The sequence below is a fragment of the Lepidochelys olivacea genome (assembly GCF_965140295.1).
Source record: "Lepidochelys olivacea isolate rLepOli2 genome assembly, chromosome: 5".
Classification (NCBI taxonomy): domain Eukaryota; kingdom Metazoa; phylum Chordata; order Testudines; family Cheloniidae; genus Lepidochelys; species Lepidochelys olivacea.
Genome location: NC_140415.1, coordinates 100004137 through 100026262, shown reverse-complemented (window position 1 = coordinate 100026262; position 22126 = coordinate 100004137). Strand labels below are relative to the sequence as shown.

Here is a 22126-nt window from a genome sequence, read left to right as displayed (position 1 = left end):
TTACTTTTGTACATCAATCAGGTGGTATTAGTAACACATGTGATGTATTTCTTAACAGTCTTTAAATGATGGATCATTCTGAGATAGAAGTGAACCCACTTCTAAGATGTGTGCTATGGAGTTTTACTTGAGAATTATTTAAATGATTTGGAAAGTGGTTTTACTAAACAAATTTTAAATACAAGCAGCATTACATTGTTCAACAAAACATGTTTATGACAGCAATCACAAAGACCTTGGAATCACTATTGTGGAGTCACAGGTCAGACCACCCAGTCAGACATATATACACCCGTGTTGATTCTTTAAGTTACAAAAGAAATTAATCATCTACTCTGATCCCCATCTCTGCCCCCAACCTCACTCAGCAGTCACTCATTTAAGACTGTTATCAGCACGGGGGACAAAATATTTATTTTAAATTTCAGCTACATGTGCTTTAAAAATGCAAGTAGGGAATATTAACTGTACAGTGGCAGACTTCTTGTGCTGATCAGTTATGCCTTTACCAATGTCTTTTTTTCCCCCAGTGTAGTCCATCATTCAAAATGAGGTGGAGCTTGACTTTTTTGATCTCTTAATCATGCTTGGATGAAACTCAGTGTGGCGACGGGCATGCTTTGTCAGGTGATCGCTCCTCATGAACCGCTTCTCACAGAGAGGACACCTGAACTGCTTTTCACCAGTGTGGGTTCTGTAGTGTCGAGTCAGCTCATCTGACCGAGAGAACTTTTTAAGGCAATCGGGCCATGTGCACGGGAATGGTCGCTCACCTGTAGGAAGGTAATGATGATAAAAACAGAAAGTTTAGAAGGAAAAACAGGAATCTAGAAGATGACAGCAGAGCAATACCAAATAATACCACAGAGCTTACACAAATCAATAAATTTATACACGTGTTGCTTAATCACCGTTAAGGCTGCATTATGGGATATGCCACCAATTCACAACGTGAAAAGCAGGGGAATCAGAGGTGCTGACTCTGTGGGTACTCCAGGGCTGGAGCACCCACGGGAAAAAAATAGTGGGTGTTTAGCACCCACTGTCAGCCCTGCCGATCAGCTCCTCCCCTCCCCCTTCCCAGGGCCTCCCCCCTGCTGGTGATCAGCTGTTCAGCGGTGTGCAAGAGGCGCAGGGAAGGAGGAGTGGGGCAGGGCATGCTCAAGAGAGGGGGTGGAGCAGGGGCAGGAAGAGGTGGGGGACCCCCTGGGAAATCACAAAGTCGGCACCTATGAAGGGAATAACAAGCTAAGGGGGAAAGTCTTCTGCATTTCTTACCACTTTCACATAGCCTATAGTGCTGTCAATAACACCCTACGGTTATTCACGGCTGTCAATAACAACCAGTACGGTTTCATGTCTCCCTTCAACAGATACCAAAAGCCAGTATATACCCTGATTTCATCAAACTCCAGTGCAAAATCTTAACAGGCCTCTGAAGCTGTTGTATGAGCAAATGAGCACGTCTGACTGCCATACGTTCCATACAGCTGAGAAGTTCTTCTGCCCTAACACTGCTGAGGTGACTATTAAGGCTTTGCATTAGAGTAGAAGTTTGATGAAATTGGGGGTACATATTGCTTTTGGGTATCTGGTGGAGGGGGAAATGAAACCTTGTGGAGCATTGCAGTGTGTTATTGACAGCGCTGCGGGCAATACGAAAGTGGCAAGAAATGCAGGAGACTTTTCCCTTACCTAGTTGTTTCTACGCTTTTCATGTTGTCAGTTGGTGGGGTGTTTCCTGAAGCAACCTTCGCTGTCACCAAATAAAGCCTTTGTGTGTTACTTTCCTAGTGTTTTATACTGGTTTGATGTACTTCAGTGAATTGGTCCCCAAGGGAGAGATGCCAATGGTTGAAATGCAAAATACCTGTATTTTGATGTCATGCTATAATTTACATATTCCAAAATACAGATTATAGTAAATTATTAATGTGTTATGGGATATCTTCTCTTTGTGTAAATTAAATAAACCAGTTGCATTTAAAAAGAAAACCTGAAAGACAAACTGTCACGTGCAACCAGAATATCCCCTCACACAGGTCAACAGCAAGGTTTGAACCCTTAACCCTCAAAGCAGATCTTTATTGTTAGAGCTACAAGAGTATTTGCTACCCTCAGGTCAGTCACAAGAGGACCTGACACACACTTTCACAAGGGGTTACTAAACTGTTTACCAGACAACATTAGCATATTGCAGATCAGGAATCCCAGGGTCTATTGTTGGGTCTTGAAAAGAGAGTTTAGGAGTTAGGCTAACCAAAGCACATTCAATCAGAAAGGCTGTGTGGCTAAGGGATGCTAACTGAGTCTGCCATTTTTAATCCTGGCTTCTACTTCTGACTGTACCTGCAGTGAACTTGTGCAATGTCTCTGTTAATCTAATTTTGTAAAATGAGGTGCCAGCTCATACTTGCCTTCTAGAATTGGGGTTCAAGGACTGGATTGATAATCAGGGTGGTGAGAATCATGGAAATATAAACCACGTTCAATAGAGGTGAAATGTGAATTTGATATCCTCTTTCCCATCTTAGGGAGCTTCCCCCTAGCTTAGAGGAGTATTGGGTAGGGATGGCTCGCATTCTTTCTATCTCTCTCTCTCTCCCCTGCCAGTGACCATGTTACAGCATCACTGCTCATTACAGCAGGTTTAGTATAATAAATTTCTTTTCAGTTACGGAGAAAAGTTTAAAATTATGATGCCAATGAAGGACACTTATGTATAACTGATACTGTATTAATCATTGCATGATGAGCGACGTGTGGTGCAAAGCACAGATCCCAGGGCACTTTAGTGTTCTTTCAAAGGTTTTTGGAAAACAGGTGAGACAATCCAGTGTAAAACTTCAAAAAAGGGGACAATTTGAAGCTGATTACTCTCTGTAATAACCCAATTTTAATCAAATTGCCATTAAAAAGATAAATAGTATTAATCTTTATAGTCTATGTTTTGGACTTTTGCCATCTTAATGGGATTTATACAAAACAATGGTTTTAAACTTAAACTGAAAACTTATGACTCATTTTTAAACTATGGAGTCCAGATCAGCAACTCCATAATATTACCTTTCATACTCTGGCTTATGTAAAGCACTTTACAATGATGCTAAATACTTGAGGTGAAATCCTAGTAAAGTCAATGAGAGCTTTGCCATTACTACAGTGAGGTCAGGATTTCACCTTAGATGCACAGTAACTATGTAAGCAAACAAAGTGCCAATTTGTTTCCACCACTAGTTCATAAACAGCTGTTCAGGAAAGCATTTAGGCATATGCTTAACTTTATTCATATAATGCTTAAGTGCTGTCCTGAACAGGGTTGCTTTTCTGAATTAGGACCTAAAATCAGTTACTTGCTGGTTTTCTAAATTGAGATGGAGAGTCCTGATTAGAACACTAGTGTTATGGGATCTTTAATTTTCACCAAGACAGCTGCCAGTGGGGTATCAGCCAGTGTATTTGTATAGCATAACTTATAGGCACTCAGATCCTGTGGTAATGAGTGCAATATAAAGAGCTATATAGAACAAAATGACTAGAACTTGGTTTTTATGAGCTGTATCCACAAACTTGCACTTTCTATTTCTTTTCTGAAGCACTCCTCAAAATTGGGATGATTATTTTTGAATACACAGACTCTTCTAGTATTCCTGTTTCACTAAGTAAAGTCATCTGGAGTTGTGAGAAAAGAAACAAAAAGGGGGACCCAGGCCACCAACACAGTTCCAAATAGAGAAAAACAAAGCTGCTCAATCTCCTGGTTGGCTGCTTCAAGTCAATTCAATTCAACTTCCTAGGCTAAAAAGTTACTGTCCCTTTATTGTCAGATCCAGCAACATGGACTGATGTGCTTCTGGGTGTGGGGAGCAAAACCCATTATCTTAACCCAAAATGTGTTGCTGAACACTTTCAGAAACAAAGATTTCAAGAATGGGCAATAACCATTAGATGTGTCCTAGGCACCCATAGGTTGCATTCACAGATATCAAAATCCCTAAAATTAATCCATGAAGATGGCATGAGAAGAAAGGAGTTAGAGCTGAAGGACTAGCTAGACGAAGAAAGAGAACCAGGAGAGGAAAGTATCACAAAGGTCCACTGAGGATAAGATGTCAAGGAGAGGATTACTGACAGAGTCAAAGGCAAAGAATTCAGGGAGAATGATGGGAGTAGATTCTCTGAGATTTGGCCAGAAAATGGTGGCTTTAGACCAGGGGTTCTCAAACGTCATTGTACTGCAACCTCCTTCTGACAACAAAAATTACTACATGACCCCAGGAGGGGGGACCGAAGCCTGAGCCCACCCAAGCTCTGCTGCCCTGGTGGGGGGGAGTCAAAGCCACTGGCCTGGGAGGAGGGGCCAAAGCCCAAGGGCTTCAGCCCCAGGCAGGGAGACCTGTAATTTGAGCCCCAGCACCTACAGCGGAAGCCCTTGGGCTTTGGCCTGGGGTGGGGCTCAGGCTTCATCCCTGGGCCTCAGCAAGTCTAAGCCAGCCCTGGCGACCCCATTAAAATGGGGTTGTGATCCACTTTGGGGTCCCAATCCACAGTTTGAGAACCGCTGCTTTCAACCTTAGTCTCTCTCTGTCATATATAGATGTCAGAGCTTGATGTCCAGGCTCTGTGTCAATGGAAGCTAGGCATTGTAAACTGCCATTCTGATGTCAGGTTGGGCACTCTTCCACAATGTGAGTTATCGTCTGCAATGCTGTCCCACAGTCTGAGTGTAGGGAAGAAACCAGGCCAAGCTCTCGCATAATTGTAGCAACTCTGAACGAACCAGAGAGTAGCCTGTTGAGGTTGGTCCAAGATGTACTATCATATAGACAAGGAGGAAGATGCAGTGGTGGACTCCTGAATTTACTGAGTGTGTTGGGTTCTCTTTCCTACCAATGCTTCCAATCTATGATGTAGTTTTCAGCACCCTAGTGATGCTGATCATCTGTAGCGCTCTTGTCCAAAAGTGTGTGAGTTGCCATTGCAAAGGGGTGTTGAGAGATTAGCAGGGGTGTAACACCCCCTGTCCACAGGAGTGGGACAACTCCTCTGAAGATGAGCAGACCTTTGAGTTGGCACTGTGTGTTGTTTCCAGTCTGAGAATGGGGCATCAGCCAGCCAGAGATGTAACAGGCTAGTTTTGTCAGACTTACTAGTAATAGCCTCTCATTGAAGGAGCTATGTGCGCTAGCACATACAGACTGGAGGTTGGTGTGTAATTCAAGCAGTCACTAATACGAATGACCAGTATTCTTCATGTCAACAAACTGAATGTGGCAACTGCTCGCCCAGACCATGGAGCACTATTCAGCTACACCAAACAGCAGGGCCAATACAGATGTAGAAAGGACTGAAGAGTGGGCTCCCCAGGAGGCTCCCAACAGTTTTCGTATCAAGGCAGTATGGGAAGAGATCTTCATTTTCAGGAGTCTCAGGTGAGGCCAGCATGTCCAGCTACGGTTGAGTTTTACTCCCAAGTATTTGATAACTGGCTGGAATTTCAGTAGCCATCCTGGGACACAGATTGAGAGGAAGTGATTGACAAGACAACTGTTTAAATGGAAAGTGGTTGCCGTTGTCCTGGTTTCATTGAGAATTCATCTCCCCTGCTGGAATATGTGGTCAAAATAGGAATGTGTTGGCTGAGCTTCTCTTCAACCCTGTGGAAGTCATTTCTGGGGCCCGCAATACAGATGTAATCAGCATACACGTACTTCTCGGCCTGTGTTTCAGGAAGGTCATATGTGTATATATTGAACAAAAGAGGAGCCAAAACTGACCCTGTTTGGGAGGCCATTGTGTAGACATGTAGGGTGAATGATTTTCTTCCCAACTTGCAGGCTGAAGCTTTGGTTATTGATCATTTCTTTGATGAACTGCACCATCGGCCTACAAGGAATAATTCGCAGCAGCTTGGCAGTCGGCCCAATGTGCCACATGGTGTCATAGACTGCTGTCCGATTCATAAGGACTATACCAACTTTCCTGACTCAAATGTGTTTTCAGTATATCTACTCTTGGGTGCATCTTGACTCCATCCTGAATGTGAGGCAACTGAGGGTACCTTGACTACCTCACTAATTCACATCAGCATTAGTCTCTCTAACAGCTTGTAAATAACACACAGCAGAGAATTCAGTCAGCCACTCTCTGGGTCTGTCAATGGCTCCCCTGGCTTGGTTACAGCTACAGCCTTTGCTCTGCACCTGGGTACAATGATTCAAAAATCAAAGTAGCCAGCTTTTGGAAATTGGCCCAAAGTGAGAAAGAAACTTGTGGATGTAATCTAGACCAGGAGCCTTGTCACGCTGCAGTTGATATATAACCAGGTCAAGCTCTTGATTGGTAGAAAGAGCCATCAGGTTCATGTCCACATTCAGAGCCTTCTAACCACCATTTTAACCGCACAGAATGCTCTTCCTCAATTAGAAATCTTGCCATTTGCCACCAGCTGGGATGTGATGGAGTTTGCTGTGTCTGCTGTGACAGGGCCAGGCCAGATTAGAATCTCTGTTCGGTCTCTTACTAGTCTGCTAGGCTTTGTGACTGGAATGCATGACTTCAGTGAAAGTGGTAAAAGCTGAGTCTAATGGATGAAAACAGTCGCTCATATAATACATTATGAAGTTCAGTCTTCTAGCTACATGGCATGCCTTGTGACCTGTCAGACTTTTCTGCCCCAGACTGAAAAGGATATGCTAGGACTCTGTATGTTGTTAAACTAGAACTCTTATGTTGCCCATGAAGTGGGGACATGACTCTGAAACTATCTTGATTTAGAATTAGCCCAGAAAAAGATTGGCTCTTGGTCAAGGAAGAAGGATGAAAGGAGTAGCAAAGTAGTGAGTCACTCCAGAGCACTAGTAGAGAGGGGGAGAAGACACGTGTTTGAATAATTCTAACCTTCGGAGCTCTGACTCTGGTTTTCAAGGTTTCTCTGTTTCCCGCTCTACCTTTCCAAGTGCAGTTGAAAGCCTTTTTAAATAACCACTGCCCAGAAAGGAGACAATTTAATTTTATAGGTGTGCTGTGTATGCACACACAGGCCATGGTTGCATCTATCCTACAGAATGGGGTTGTTGGGAGTTCATCGTGTAGAGCAGGGGCTCTCAACCTTTTTTCTTTTTGAGGTGCTCCCCCCCCCCAAACATGCTATAAAAGCTCCACGGCCCACCTGTGCCACAACAACTGGTTTTCTGCTTATAAAAGCCAGGGCCAGCATTAGGGGGTCGCAAGCAGTGCAATTGCCTGGGGCCCCATACCACAGGGGCACCCACGAAGCTGAGTTGCTCCGGCTTTGGCTTCAGCCCCATGCAGCAAGGCTTCAGCTTTCTGCTCAGGGCCCCAGTGAGTCTAACACTGGCCCTGCTTGGTGGACCCCCTGAAACCTGTTTGAGGCCCCCCAGGGGGGCTCCAGACCCCGGTTGAGAACCACTGGTGTAGAGTGTACATGTTAGCCATCCTGTTTGGGGTTTAGGTCTACCCCAGATCCTTGTACAGCACTCTACTCAAGGGTTTCGGTTGTACTGCCTTCTCCATGTCTAACTCACACCTTCTGGCACAAAGTCCTGAAGCATTGGCTTGCAGGACATTTGGCAATGTATTCTGGGATTCCAAGAGAATTGTGGGAGAAGAGGTCAAAATCCCATCACTCTTTGGGAAGCTCAGCAATAACCAGGACATGAACTTAAAATGGAAGTCAGGCTGAAATGTCAGAGCTCACGCTTCGCTCAGCCAGAAATGTTTCTGCTGGAGCTCCTAAAATAAAATCACAACGTATTGCCGGAGAGGCAATATGTGGTGTCCCTGCGTTACCTGTGTATACCGAAAATGCCCTAACCACCAGCCTCTAGTCAGTGTCTCTTCCCTATCCAGGGGAAGAAATTTTCAAATTTCAGGTACATTCTGATGCAGAATGGGAACATTTTTGAAGTTTCAAAAAATTTTGTGGGCCAGAAAATTCATTTCCACGCAGGTCTCATGCAGAAGTTAGCATAAGCTTAGTGCATGATACAAGAAAATGTTAAAACTCTGAACTCTTGGAGAGCAGATAGAGGTAGGAGAAAGAGGACCATCCTCTTTTCCAGGCTTTCAGTTTTCTGTGAGCCTGCAAATCCACTGCTCCCCTTGGCCAGGAAGCCATTCTCAAAGCCCAGAGAAATGGTGATTAAATAGCTGATTTGACAGAGACAGTGTGGTAGTGGAGTGTGCATTTAGAAGGCTTTAAACAAGGTGGAGGTGCCTGCTGACGTGCAGCGACAGCGCACTTGGCAGCGGTGGACATCGTATCTGCCTGTTGCATTCTGCACATTTGTGAAAGCAATAGCGACATGTTTAAGAGTCTGTGGAATGAGGAACTTGCAACAATTTATGCACAGGCAGACAAGCAGCACTACCAGAATCTGTAACACTTGTTAATGCTGGCTGTACCAGGCATGTGAACCAAATGAATCAGAGATGCTTTGTTCACATTTTGCCAGGGTAGTGTAGAGAGGGGGTGGTGATGATGTTCATTCTGCCTGTTCAAGCCTGAAGGGTTAGCATGCGCTGTCCTTAAATATCCTTGTTTCCTTTGTTGATGGTGGGTTTCACCTTATGTATGCACTTATCGGTTTGAGTCTGGGTAAAGAAAATTATGGCATAATGGAGTGGTGGTATAATGAGGGTAAATTAAAAGTATGTTTAATGGATTCTTAACACTGAAATAAATTATGCAATTTTACTTTATTTAAAACCACAAACATTCAGGACAGCTCCAATAAGTAACCAGAGAAAAATAAACCAAGCACACACAAATTTGGTTTACAGGGCTATAGGGCCATAAAATGCATGTCTGGCATACTCCAGTTCTTTGTCCTGTTCACCACCAGAGTGCTAGGAGAACACAGCAGAGGGAGCAGACAGGGATGAGCCAGTTCAGTATGGGATGCAGTTCTGTACCATAGCATCATGCTGAGGTGGTTGTACAATGTAAACAGGTGCTAGCAGAATAGTGCTAGCTGCCTTTGCTTCTCCATGTATTCTCTTTGAAGTTTTCTGTGGACCTCTTGATCCAGCAGCGTCATTTCATCATCATGCCATATACATTCTGTCATTGGCTTTCTGTCCTCTTGCCTAAATTGGTCTTGTCTTTCCAAAAAACGACCAGCTTTTTCCTTCTTGAATCTAAACATTGTATCAGAGTCCCTTTACATGCCCCTCTGAGTCATTTCCATTTCCTTCCAGTGAAATGGTCAACTGTTCAATAATTTGTGATTCCTGATGCCTTTGCTGTCCCATTCTGTGATGTGCCAGCATTTCCACACTGGGCCTGGGTGCAGTCGGGCCCTCTGAAATGAGATAGAAGAAGAATGTTAATAGGCTAATTAATGACATTCCAGGGTTGTCTGTACCAAGGAATGCAATAAAAGTAACTGCTTTTGGTTCCTTTCTCACTCCAATGCTTTCTTACAGATGCTCTGTTCTTACTATTTAAGATGGTAAGGACATAAACTAACATTCTCTCTGTAATTTAAAATCAATTCTTAGGCAGCGGGAATGAAAACAATGTGTGCAGGGGTGGGGCTTGATGGCTGTAGTTCAAAGGGACTAAAAAGTTGCTTAATCCAGGCAAACAGGAGACAGAGAGACTCTTTTTGTGCTGAGGATTCCAGAACAGGAAACGACAGCTCGGTTTGAACAAGTTAGGAGCAAAGTTGATAATCCTACACTTGAGTTGTTCTCATGGCTGAATATAGGACTTGTTCTGGGACTGAAGAGGTATAGTGAACTTCTGTGGGTGTATAGGGAAATTAGCATTACCCCTAATTTGATTGCTCAGATTGAGCACTGATTTTTACAAAAGACTTTCAGTGATCACTCCTGGAGGACTGGGGAAAAATATGGCTAAAATACATGATCTCTTCTAGATTTCTGCCCTGCGTTGTTGGCTGACCGCAGGGAAGTCCTTATTCCACACCCTCACTGGTGGTTAGTATAGAGCAGCTTGTTATCGAGTAATGCTTATGCCTGTGTGTCTCATATGTTAAACAGAAAGGCAGAATGAACTATAACAACAGCTTGATAAGAGTGGATAGCTAAACAGATGCCTTTGGCTGATATATGGGCTGACTGAGACAAGGTCATGGACATAGTGGGATCATGCTGCACAGTATGTGGTTTCTAGTAATAATACTCTTCTTCTTTTACATTTAGGATATTTCAGGGTTTGATTGACTCTTGGAACAGGTTTTCCTTGGTTGACCTCCATTTTGAGCCTGGCCCTGTGACAAGTTCACTGCATGCCTGAAAATTCTGCCCCTACTTGGGACACCTGGCTATGTAGCCAAATGTGGAGAATTATGGTGGGGCTTGTCCATCCTGACAGAATCTGGGGGAGCTGAACCTGGGAGGGAGGGTAAAGAAAGCTTCCCCTTATGCTGTAGTGTAGAGCTAGGGAGAATGGGGTCTTCTAGCATCATGTGATCTTATAACCACCCACAGTAAGAGTATGGTGTTTGAAAGAACCAAAGAACATGTTCCCACAGCCCCCAAGCATGCAAAACCAATCCTGAGTGCTGCAAATAATAAAATCCAATGTACCTTGTGTGCTCCTTTGTCTCCTACGTCCACCCCAACCTGTTTGGCTGCTGTAGCCAGATCTTGAGCTTCTCCAAAGAGGTCTTGGAATCCTGGTAAGGTCTCAGGCATCTCCTGGTTCTGGCCCACATCCCTTGTCATGGACTGGGCTATGATGAATATTTCTCCTTCCTCTTCTCCTGATGGCCCAGGTGCTAGGTGTCACAGTGCCATCCAAAGTATCTCATGCTTTGTAGATGGATGAGTGCCAAAAATACTGTCCACTTCATTGGGGGAGAAAAAAGGCAGGTTTTCCTCCTTACCCCAGACTGGCTGCAGTTATCTCAGGCCCTTTTGTGGCCCTTTTACTTTTCTCCTGGTGTTGTCTTTCCCCCAAGTGGGTGATTCCCTGCCACGCACTATATTTGCGTCACTCAGTCATAATCCAAAGTTTTCCTAATTAGAGTTCAACTGCAATTGAATCTCACAGGCATCTGGGTATCTGCCTCTGGCCAGCTCACAGCATTCCTTTACAATAGCTTTTTCCTTCTGAAATTGTTCCAAAATTGACTTGCTGAAACACACAAAGCTAAGGTGACTGACAAAAACCAGCACACAATGAGATTGAAGGTATGCAGTACTATTTATACAGGCAAGGGACTTCCAGAAACCTTGATCCTGAACAAGCAAGGTAGAAGAACTAGGCTAAACAGACCCCCTAAGTAGTGACTAGTGCTCTGTGGGACAGTGATGGGAGGACAATTTGCACCATAGAGATTTAATAATTTTATTAAGATAATGTTGAAGTAAAAAGAAAACGGTACAGAGTTTAGGCATAGAAGTTTCTGATTGCACCACCTCTTTGTATCTACAGTGGCACTGTACCAATGGAGCCTCACAGTGATGTGGGCAACACAGTAGCTAGCCTTGCTTGGAGCAAGATAGATTACTATCTACTATCTGCCCCGTAGATAGTAATTTTGTGGGCAGACACATGACAGGTGTGCTGGGAGGTTTAAATGGCAGTTAGCTTGCCAAATTGCTCAAGTATGGGTAAGATCCAAAGCCACAACGTACACATAACCACCAAACTTAAGCTCAGTATTGCTGCAGGATTCCTACAATACATCTTTGACTGCACCAATTTACATCTGTTGCCCCTATGTTCAGGAGCGAAAAAAGGTGTTTTCATTTTATCTATGAATTCCCCCATTGATTAATTAATTATTCATCATGTAAAGTGTGCTAGACTATTCAACAGGACAACCTGAGACACACTCTTGCTTAGGTATTTATAGGGTGCCAGTCACTGTAATTAGCATCAGTTCTCAAGCCATTTAAAAAAAACAGAAAAAAGCCAGAATGCACCATTTTGCTGCATACGCACTGACCATGTATAGTGCAAGGTGAAGAATGAAAGCAATAACCACTATCATGGGTTTACTTTACAGTTATCAGCGGTACTGGAATGCCATTCTGGCTCCCCCAAAAAAGTGCCAGCATGGCATTCCAGAACATTCCTGCACAAGAGTGCTTGGCTGGCATCTAAACACAGGATTAAGACAATCATAGGATTATTTGAAATGGGCTCTGTTCTTGGTATCCTAGGATTTGGCAATTTAAACTTAACTTGGTTTTCCCCAACTCTTTCCCCTCTTTCAGGTTTGGCAGCTCTGTCAGTTTATGAATGTGAGGATGGTGCAGTATTGCAGTGCAGTGAACTGAAGGTGAATGTGCTCACCCACAGTGATCCTAATGGTTACACGCACAAATGGACAAAATCAGGTTAGGAAGAAATATACCAAGTGTTCTCCAGTACCAAGGCACAACAGGGTGCGATAACTCATTAGAGTCAGTTCTTCCAATATGTCCTCTGCTGGCAACAGGAGTTACATTCTTGGTGTGAAAGGATAAAGTAAAGCAGTTGAGATAAGGCCACTTTGTTGTTCTCTGATTCCCTTCTAAATGTGCTTTTCCTTGCTTTGATGAGGTGCTGTGACCACTAACGCTTTTTGGTAGTTTTCCAAATGTGAAATTTAACAAATACTTAATTCTCTTTTTTTTAAAAAAAAAGCATATTGAAAATGAGAGTGATTTTTGCCTAACTTGCTCACCCTCCTAGCCTTTCAAGCAATGTAATCAAATTTTATCAAATATTACAATTTTCTCCTGGATAGAGAACATGTCCATTAAGTAACAATACAAGTTTTCACATTTTTATAAATCCCTCAGAAGAATGGTTTCACACATTTTTATCAAGATACCCTTTGAGCTCTGCTATCTGATCTTTAGCCATATTATAAATGCACTACCTGTGTAACGTGTACTAATAAGGAGCTTAAAATGTTAGATTTCAGATTGTTTCCATTTGAAACTTAAAAGCACCAAGAAAATGCTCCAAGCTTTGCCCATTAATATACACATGTGTACTGTCTGAAACTAGGGATAGTTCAGAAAATAAATGGGAAAGTAATGCAGTCAGGAGCAGCCTAAACTAATAAGGGGCCTGGATTCACGATGCAGTTTGTGTTGCAGCATCCATCAGTTGTCTCTGTTGTGACAGAAATGCTGCTCCCTGCCTTCCCTCTGGACAGTAGAATTCAGATCTGTGACTCCATGTCTCTGCCCTTAACCTATTGCTGAATATCACCAAAGGCAAAACGTCAAAAGGAGGAGTTCAAGGGCATAGCTTCTGTTGTATTGTTACAAAACTCTTGCACTGTTGGATTGGCTCTGACTCACATATTGACATGGGTTCCTCTAAGGCCCTATTGAGGAGGCAGATAATGTATATACCTCATGCACTTTATAGCACAGTCAAGGGGATCTGTATCTTCCAAGCACTTATAATACAAGGAAATCCTTGTTCATTATGAATATTTAATATGCACAAGCATTTACAGCCAAATCTTAGGAGCAAGTGCATCTGCTACATGGAGCACTCAGGACCTCTGGTCTGCCTGGGTTCCCTAACTGAGTAGAGTTCTACTAATCCTGTAACAGACAGCCCACAGAATTAGCCTCCTGGTACCTATGCTGCTGCCCATATCCTCTCTTGCCACATGGGGGAGACCATCACCACCAATTGCCATTTGTCCAATTACTGGCTTTCTTTCATCCTCCTTATTTACACCCTCCTTTCACCTTCCATTTTTTTTATTAAAAACTTTAAAAAGCTATGAACCCCAGCCCTACCCTCATTCAAAATAGAACTTGGTAACAAAGAGACTGTATTTCCAAGCTAATGCGCTGTACTGCTCTAAATCAACCATCCACCCACTTCCACCTGGCCTCTTCACTGCACCAGTGACTTCAGTCTTGATATTCCTGGGGAATATAGTCCTGCCCCTCTGTCTGCAACTGCATCGCCTATGGTTCTATACCTTCTGTGCTATTCCCTATGCATGGAATAGCCTTATAGAGTTCATTTGGAAGACCCATATCCTTGCCACATTCAAGTTTCTCCTGAAGACCCACCTTTATCATGATGCTCATGGGAAAGCTGCCACTGACGACAACAACTCTGAGAAGTAGTTTGGGTATAATTTTACATGTCCTATTTTTATTATATTTGTATACACATTCTAAACATAACTGCATATGTATTGAATCCTTCTCCTATCCTCAGGACAGAGAGAGAGAAACAGTCTTTAAATTGTGAGTTCCTTGAGGAACATGGCCAGGCCTCCTCTTCTATTTGTAAAGTTCCAAGCACTTCATAGGTGCTACCAGAAATAAATTTATAATAGTAATCTTGCTCTTACTAATGTTTCAGTCCAAAACTCAAGACATCACTAAAATTAAATATTAATTTTCAAGCTAGCTTTGAGCAGGAGTCATGAGGCAGGCCATAGGCAACCAATCATCAGATGGTTACTTTTGGTCTCTGCAAGAGGGGCTGGTTTTGAACGAGCAGTTAAGGAGATAAAAGAAATCTGATAATGCAGTCCCCCTCTTCTTGTAACTTAGTTTGGTACTTCATCCCTCATCTTCTGTAAGCCTGAACAAGATGTGCCAGTGTGTTTTTAGTTTCACAGCAATACAACATCCATGAGTGGTCACTAAACATTTTGAACTTGTTTAGTTGCTATGTATGGGTGAAACGGAATATTAATAAAAGACAGACCATGGGTACAATGAGTAGACATTATGAAACTATTTTTCAAGATGGAGAATAAGATAAATATTAGAAATGTAAGATGGCAGTAACTATTGATGAGCATCTACTTTAAGAGTGCTAAAGGCTGCAAACGTAGTGAGAAATCAAATCTCTGCCCTGGAAAGCAAGTTCACATTAAAAAATGCCAGGTTGATCTTAAGGGTTCATGAAACCGTGTAGATGAATGGGTTTTGTTTAGTTTTTTTAAATGAATGAAGGAAGCAATCACTTAAGATAGTTAACGCTACACTGTGTAGTCATATATGTCCCTGGCCAATCCAATCAAGAAATACCTCACTGTGGCTATGAAATGTATCATTCTTGGAATGACTTTAAATCCGGCATGTGTATTTTACATTCATGTGCCGAATTCAAGAATCCTACATGCCCATGGTACTGTCTTGATCTCCCTTAGTGACTTACCTGTTTTGTTTCCCTTCCAAAGATGGCACTGGAGTAATCTGTGATTTATAGGTACAGATTTTGGGTGAACTGTGGAGGCTACACCCAGCTTTTTCTGTTCTCCCATTCATGAAGTAATTCTCTTGATGAGGAGTATCATTTACTATTCCATCAGCTAAAGTTAACTCAGTTCACACTGGAAAGTGCTGAAAGTTTATTACTCAAGAATATAGCTGAATATTTGTGGTGTTATTTAATCACTGAAAACTGCAGTACACTGTTAACATTAACTTTTACAGTGGAGTCGCATCATACGCACATTTAACTTATGCGAATTCAACTATACGCACTCGGCAAAAAACAACAACTCCTCGCGGCGGTGGAGTACTGTACAGGAGTCGACAGGAGAGCGCTCGGGGGGGGGGGTGTCGATTTATCGCATCTAGACTAGACGTGATAAATTGACCCCCACCGGATTGATTGCTGCCTGCTGGTCCCCATCTCGCCACGCTCTGATTCTAGTGTTTAAAGATATGTATTTTTCATACAACGTGGCCCTAAACGCAAGCCAACTACTTCATCTGATGCTCAACTGAAGAAACAGCAATCTGTTCCAACACTGGAGGAAAAATTGGCTGTGTTGGACTTATTGAGAGACGCTATGTCGGTCTCCAACGTGGCGCGTAAATACGGCCACAATGAATCTAGCATCCGTGCCATCAAGATTTGAGAGAGAAATTCGTCAAGCCGTGGCATCAAGTGCACCAATAACTGCTAAGGTGATGAGCCAGGTGCGTGATAAGACTTTAGTGAACACTGAAAAGGCATTAAACTTATGGCTGGAAGACATGAACAGTAAACTCTTAGCCTCTACGCACTGTTCAAATCTCCCGCCGAAGAGGGACAGCCTTCTGATGAGAAGGAATTCAAAGCCAGCCAAGGATTGGCTTAACAGTTTTAGAAACCGATTCAACCTCAAAAACGTGCAGACTACTGGTGAAGCTGCATCTGCCAATGAAGAGGCAGCAAAAGCCTGCCCTGAACAATTAAAGAAAATCATAGAAGAAAAGGGCTATCTTCTGAAACAAGTTTTTAATACTGACGAGACTGGGCTCTCCTGGAAAAAAAATGCCCAACTGCACTTACACTTCAAAATCAGAAAGACAAGCTGCTGGCTTCAAAGCAGCTAAAGACCATATGACTGTGTTTTGTGGCAATGCAGCTGGGCATTTAATAAAGCTGGGCTTGCTCTACAGGGCTGCAAATCCCCGTGCCCTAAAAGGCAAGAACAAAAATCTCCTGCCTGCATTCTGGCAATCAAATAAAAAGGCTTGGGTGACGGCAGCATTATTTCTGGATTGGTTCCACAAGTGTTTCATTCTGGAGGTCAAGCGGTACCTCAAAGAGAAAGGACTTGACTTTAAAGTGTTGCTGATCATAGACAATGCTCCTGGCCATCCGGTTTGCACATAATGACGTTGAAGTCTTCTTTCTCCCTTTTTTATTCTGTCATTCTTCCATCTCTCTCTTTTTGACTATCTGCGATTTTTGCCTCATGGGCGGACTTTAAAACCTACTTGATCTAACAACACTGGTGATAGGAAATTGGAAGCAAAGTGGAATAGGGTTTACCTAGGCCACATATGAAGTGGATACCCATGGAAACCTAGTACAGTGGAGTCACATCTTATGCGGGGGATAGGTTCTAAAGTGTCATGTTAATTTGCATGTCAACATGCAAAATGCTATTCCAGTTGATGTCTACTTCAGAATAGGATGGATACCTGAGCTCTGGGAACAAACTGGAAATGATACTGTCATTTCCTCTGTCTTTTGCAAGCCAGAAATTTGCAAATCTTCACCTACATTTAGCTACCATAGTTCTGAGTAAGTATTGGACCTGAAATGGTTGGGCAGATACCACACAGGCCCTAGGGTAGGTTAAAAGACAGAGTTTAAATAAAAAACCTAGTTTTGTGACATGTCTTTCCCTTCTTCTCAAGTTTCTGTCTGTAGCTATGGGCTGGAAGTGGGCAAATGGAATGATTTTTCTCCCACAAACTTCACTTGTTGAGGCTTAAAAATCAGGACTACATTCTATCCACAAAGTTCTTTACTAGGAAGATATAAATAGAAGTTCAGGTGGACTTTCCCTTCTCCATAAGGTTCTATGGAATGACTACCACCCCAACAAGATGAGCACGACTGTATTCCTTTCCTTGCTCCCACAGGCAATCAGAGAGGTTCCTTAATTAACCATAGGGATTGCTGTTGAATAACACACAACCATTCTTCTTGGTCACCTGTCCTCCCTGAGCTAAGCATGCTGCTTTATTAGCCCTTCAGCATGGAGAGCGCAAGAGACGTAATCAAAACCAGGTCTTCCTCATTGCAATGCAAAGTAGTACAGTATTGCTAGGCCAAAAGGAGAGCCTGTTCAATGGGAGTTTAACTGTAACTCAGATTTAGCAATTTTCTTTCATGAATCTGCTCTTAGTGCATAACTATTGCAGCAGTGCCCTGTGGTATATCTTCCTGTGATAAAAATCTCCTCTTTTACCACCACCACTATTAGAGAAAGTTCAGAAAAGAACAAAGTAACCTACAACAGAGATGCTATGATTGGAAGGTAAACTTCCAACTTCTGGTGCTATTGATTTCCTCTGACTCTCTACTTTTACACTTATGCACAACTCTTATTTATAGCAACTTTTAAACAGCCCCATGCACCAGTATTGTGTCTCCTATTGCATGTATGGTAATGGTTTTATTCAGACACTTGAATTAAAAGGACTTGTATGACAATTTAAATTAAAAAAAAGGCTACAATTACCATGTTTACAGTTTTTGAGGAGAGCCTGTGGACATCTCAATTACTATAGCAGTTTTGGGGGTTGTTTTTTTTTTACTGCTAGGTTAACATTTTACCATACTACCTCACCCGCTAAACCGCTTGTGTATATTAGCAAATCCAGTCTTATGAATTTAGTCCTGGTGAAAAACCCCATTGTGACACTACTGGAGACTTATGTCCTCTATGGAACAGGAAGAGCATGGATAATGAAATAATCTTTGTTGCCCTGTCAATGTGACCCATCCCCCCAGGCTAACTAGGCTACCTGGAGGGGGTCAAAAGTTAGGTTAAGGGTAACATTTTCAAAAGTGCCCAAATGACTTAGGAGCATATGTCCCATTAGAAGTCATTGGACTTAGGCCCAGATCCTTAAAGGTATTTAGGTATTGCTCCACTCAGCATCTGAACACTGAAACCTGAAGCAGCCAGCCACTCAGGCTCCCTGTACAATGCATGGGGAGAGTTAAGCACTTAAGGAAGAGATTTTCAGAAGCCAGTCAGCTGACCAGGGAGTTGTCTAGGCTAGCCAGGAGTGAAATGCTAAGGAGAGGGATGGGGCTTAGGCATCTAAGTAGCTGAACTGGTGCATGTGGCCTAGAGATAGGTGCCTCCCACCACTCAGGGCTCATGGCTGAGGATCCTCTCCTGGAGTTAGGCACCTAAGCCAGATCAGCCACTTAGGTAGGCCATATCTTAGCAACCAAAACAGTCTCTTTCCCCTGTTCTCACTTGATATCTTTCTCACACTCATTATACATTTCCCTGTGCCCCCATGTCTCTTTGGTATGGGTACTCTTTTGTCCTTCCACCTATTGGTGACCTGCCTTCAGCTGTGGGGTCTGACAAGTATCAGGTCTTAAGACATGTTCAGAGCATGCCTACCAGATCAGGCCCCACTGATGAGATAGGCATCCCCCCATGTAATCTCACTCTGGGGCTTTGGCTTGAGCTGGAGCAGCTCATTAACTGTGGGGTAGCTTTGCAAATGCTGACTAGCAGAAACTAAGGCAGCTAGGATACTTAGGCACCTATGGGGTTAGGTGGCAGCTCACTGGCAACTTTGAAAGTGTCAGTGGTGCCTAAATGGTGGACTTAGGCACCTAGGTACCTTTAAGGATTTGGGCCCTATGTCATTTACATGCTTTTGAAATTTCCCCCAAGGTCCATTCAGTTCTTGGTCTCTTTGCTGATTTTGCCAACAACGTTGCAAGTTTGTCATGATGGAGTTTATGTTGTGTGTGAGAGAGATAAAAAGGGAGAGTGATGTCATTAGAAACTAGACTCAGACTACCAGTTCATTTCACATAGGCCACCAAACAGCCATAATATAATGGTAATTTACCTTTGGCCACTACTGACCTATATTGCATTCAGAACACTGATGTAAAAATGAATAGCTCTGTAACCCTCTATTACTAGTATTTTGAGCCATCCAGTCCCCTCATGGGAGCAGATTAAAATGATGGTGAACAGGTGCTATCAAAACACAAATTGTAAAGCTTTGGAATGCACTTAGCTTTGAAAGTTAAGAACAGTGGTTGAGAATTACCCAACATCTGATCTTTAAAAGCAGTTGCCCTTCTAGTTTGTGTGTATCATACTCATGTGCTTGTATTTTAAAAATATGGGCCACATTCCATTGAAGTCAATGGAAGTGTGCCCATTTACATCAGCAGAGAATTTGCCCCTCTATTCTTGCTTTGCTTATGGGGGGGGGGCAAGAGGGGGAAGCATTTCCTTAAAAACATTTGCTCATTAAAAATTTGCTCAATACCTTCACAAAAAGAGTCTGCTAAAAGCAGTGTTATAATATAAATGGTTATAATGAAGGTGGCTGTCATATAATTTAGGACCCAGTGTGCTGTAACCTTATACCAGCAAGTCTGAATTAAGAGGTATACCAGTTCATAATCTTTGTAAATTAGAATATTAACCACCTCACAACTTTCCTTCAGTGTGCTGATTAATCAAAATATATTTGCCTTGTCAAGGATGGTTACATTTCTAAAGGTGGAATTTACACTGCCTTTCTCCTCCTCTGTTTTTCAGATCTTAGTTCATTAATTACTAGACCTTTCACATTCTGATTTATGTAGGGGTTAAACTTTACAGGTTTCCTTATGAGAATTTGTAAAATTCGTCATCAATCCACGACCTCAGAAACTGACCACGCCCTTAATCTCACAGCAGAGCTCATGGGGACAAGTCCTAACACACAGGATGAATAAAATGAATCTCTGAAATCTGACTTTGTAAGTAGGGGATGATGAGTTAGCTTCCGACTCGCTATCTTGTCAAAATTCTATGCTGTACTAATCAGTGTTATTTTAAAACTCTCTGAAGACTCCTGGTCAAATGTAAAGCCAGCTTGGCAAGCACAAAAAACAACAAGCATAAGGCTAAAAGAATACTGAGCAATCCCTAGAAGGCTCTACTGCATTCAGGGTGTGCAGCTTCCATGCAATTTTTGGTTAATTCTTGCTACTCTCATAGAAGCAGATTATACCATTTTTAGACTGAACAGCTCCTCTACTGGCCTGATCTTCTCCATGTAAACCTCTGTTACAGATGCAGAGAAGAGAAAAAAAATCTCAACAACACGACAAACCCGTAGAACACCCTTTGCTCTCTACCCTAAACATTCCATATAATTTCAGTAACATACCGTGCTTTCATAGACTGAATGTAGCCAGAAAGCCATTGCATTCATCACTGATAATAACAAGGATGAGAGACAAAAATGGAGGATGGGAGGAAAACAGGTTAAATAGTAAAATAATCTCTAAGGAGTTCAAACCAGGACAACCAACTTCCTTAACGTTAATATTTGTCTGTATTTGCAGCATTTAAGAACAAGGATAATGTTCATGACTTAAAATCAGTGTTGCATAGCCAATGCTGCTCTGTAACACTGAGTTAACCCCAACAGCCCCCTCTGCAATTGAGAGACCACAGCTAACCTGTATGCACTCTGTAATGGGCTTTAAGATGGGAGGATTTTCCATAGACTTTGCCACATCCACTGTATGGACACTTGTGTCTCTTTTCAGTGGCTAGTTTCCCCTTTGCAGGCACTCCACTGTGGAGGAGAGAGAGAGAGCTGGGCACACTGCCAGAATCCTGTCTTTCCACCGGGCTGTGGGAAGGACTCGACCCAGATTCAGTGGTCACGTCGCTGTCTGATCCTACATCCTCATCTGGACTTTCTACGCTGTCACTGCAGATCGAAGGAGTTGGGAGGGGTCTGTACTTGTTCAGGTCCAACAAGCTTTTAGCAATTGTGACCAATGTGCAATAATCCTTCCAGGCATCCCTGGGGTCATTCAGGTCCTTGGTCACTTCTTCATCAGACATTTTCAGTAGCTCTGCATCCTGAGCCCCCTGTTCCTGTACCACAGAGCGATTGGAAATGGAAACCAGACACTGAGCAGCAACAAAATCCATGTAGGCAACTGCTGACATTCTGCAGATGAGTAACCACCAAGAAAGAGAACCAAAATCCAGGCACCGAAACTTCTCTGTCGTACCCCCCGGGGTTTTTAATCAGCACACTGGTGCCTTCAGCCTCCAAGATCAGTAGCGAGGGGGTGGGGCGGTGTGCGTTAGTATCCAAGCAAGGAGTAGAATTCAGCCACTGATCTTTATATAACAATCCATGACTCCAAAGGCAGCATCCACAATCTGGTGCTACACTGGGACTTCTTGCACTCCTAGACCCCTTACCCGTGATCACCAGAAACTCTAGATTTCAATTCACTCCCAATGACAAGCACATTGACAGGCTATAATAAGGCTCTCTTGGAAATACTGTCACTAGTGGTGATTTCAAGTAATCCAGCGTTTTAAAAGGACCCAAGGTGTGTCCCCCCCCAAAAAAAAAATCGCAGGAGGAGCTCAGGAGATGCACCCAGCCGCTTTGCCTTCGTTAGAATTCCCTGTACATTCACCCACTCATCAAGACGCTCTGTTGAAATAGCAGACAAAGCTCCAGGTCTACAAGACTCTTGCCTCCCCTCTGCCCACTGCCTGATTCACTCCCCCCTCGCCTGCCGCTCCTCACTGTTCCGGCATGCTCTTGCTCAGTAACAATTTCGCAGAATCCCATCACGTAAGGTTCCAAGCCCCCCACCAATTGGTCAGCGGGGAGGGTGATTCAA

The 22126-nt window shown here is 43.0% G+C and overlaps 1 protein-coding gene and 1 long non-coding RNA gene across 2 annotated transcripts in view; both read right to left on the bottom strand.

Annotated features, from left to right (window-relative positions):
* KLF9 (KLF transcription factor 9) overlaps window positions 1–22126 on the bottom strand; it is a 24856-nt gene extending 2730 nt beyond the window's left edge. The window contains exons 1-2 of the mRNA XM_084627863.1: window positions 20930–22126; window positions 5–773 (exon numbers count right to left, since the gene is read on the bottom strand). Coding sequence (XP_084483989.1) covers window positions 544–773; window positions 20930–21431 — 732 coding nt within the window. The 5' untranslated portion in view covers window positions 21432–22126 and the 3' untranslated portion in view covers window positions 5–543. The remainder of the gene's footprint in view (window positions 1–4; window positions 774–20929) is intronic.
* Window positions 8703–19649, bottom strand: LOC311520426. Its single transcript, XR_014711592.1, has 2 exons — window positions 10579–19649; window positions 8703–9326 (listed from the first exon to the last, which is right to left on the bottom strand). It is a non-coding gene; the product is annotated as an uncharacterized lncRNA (long non-coding RNA).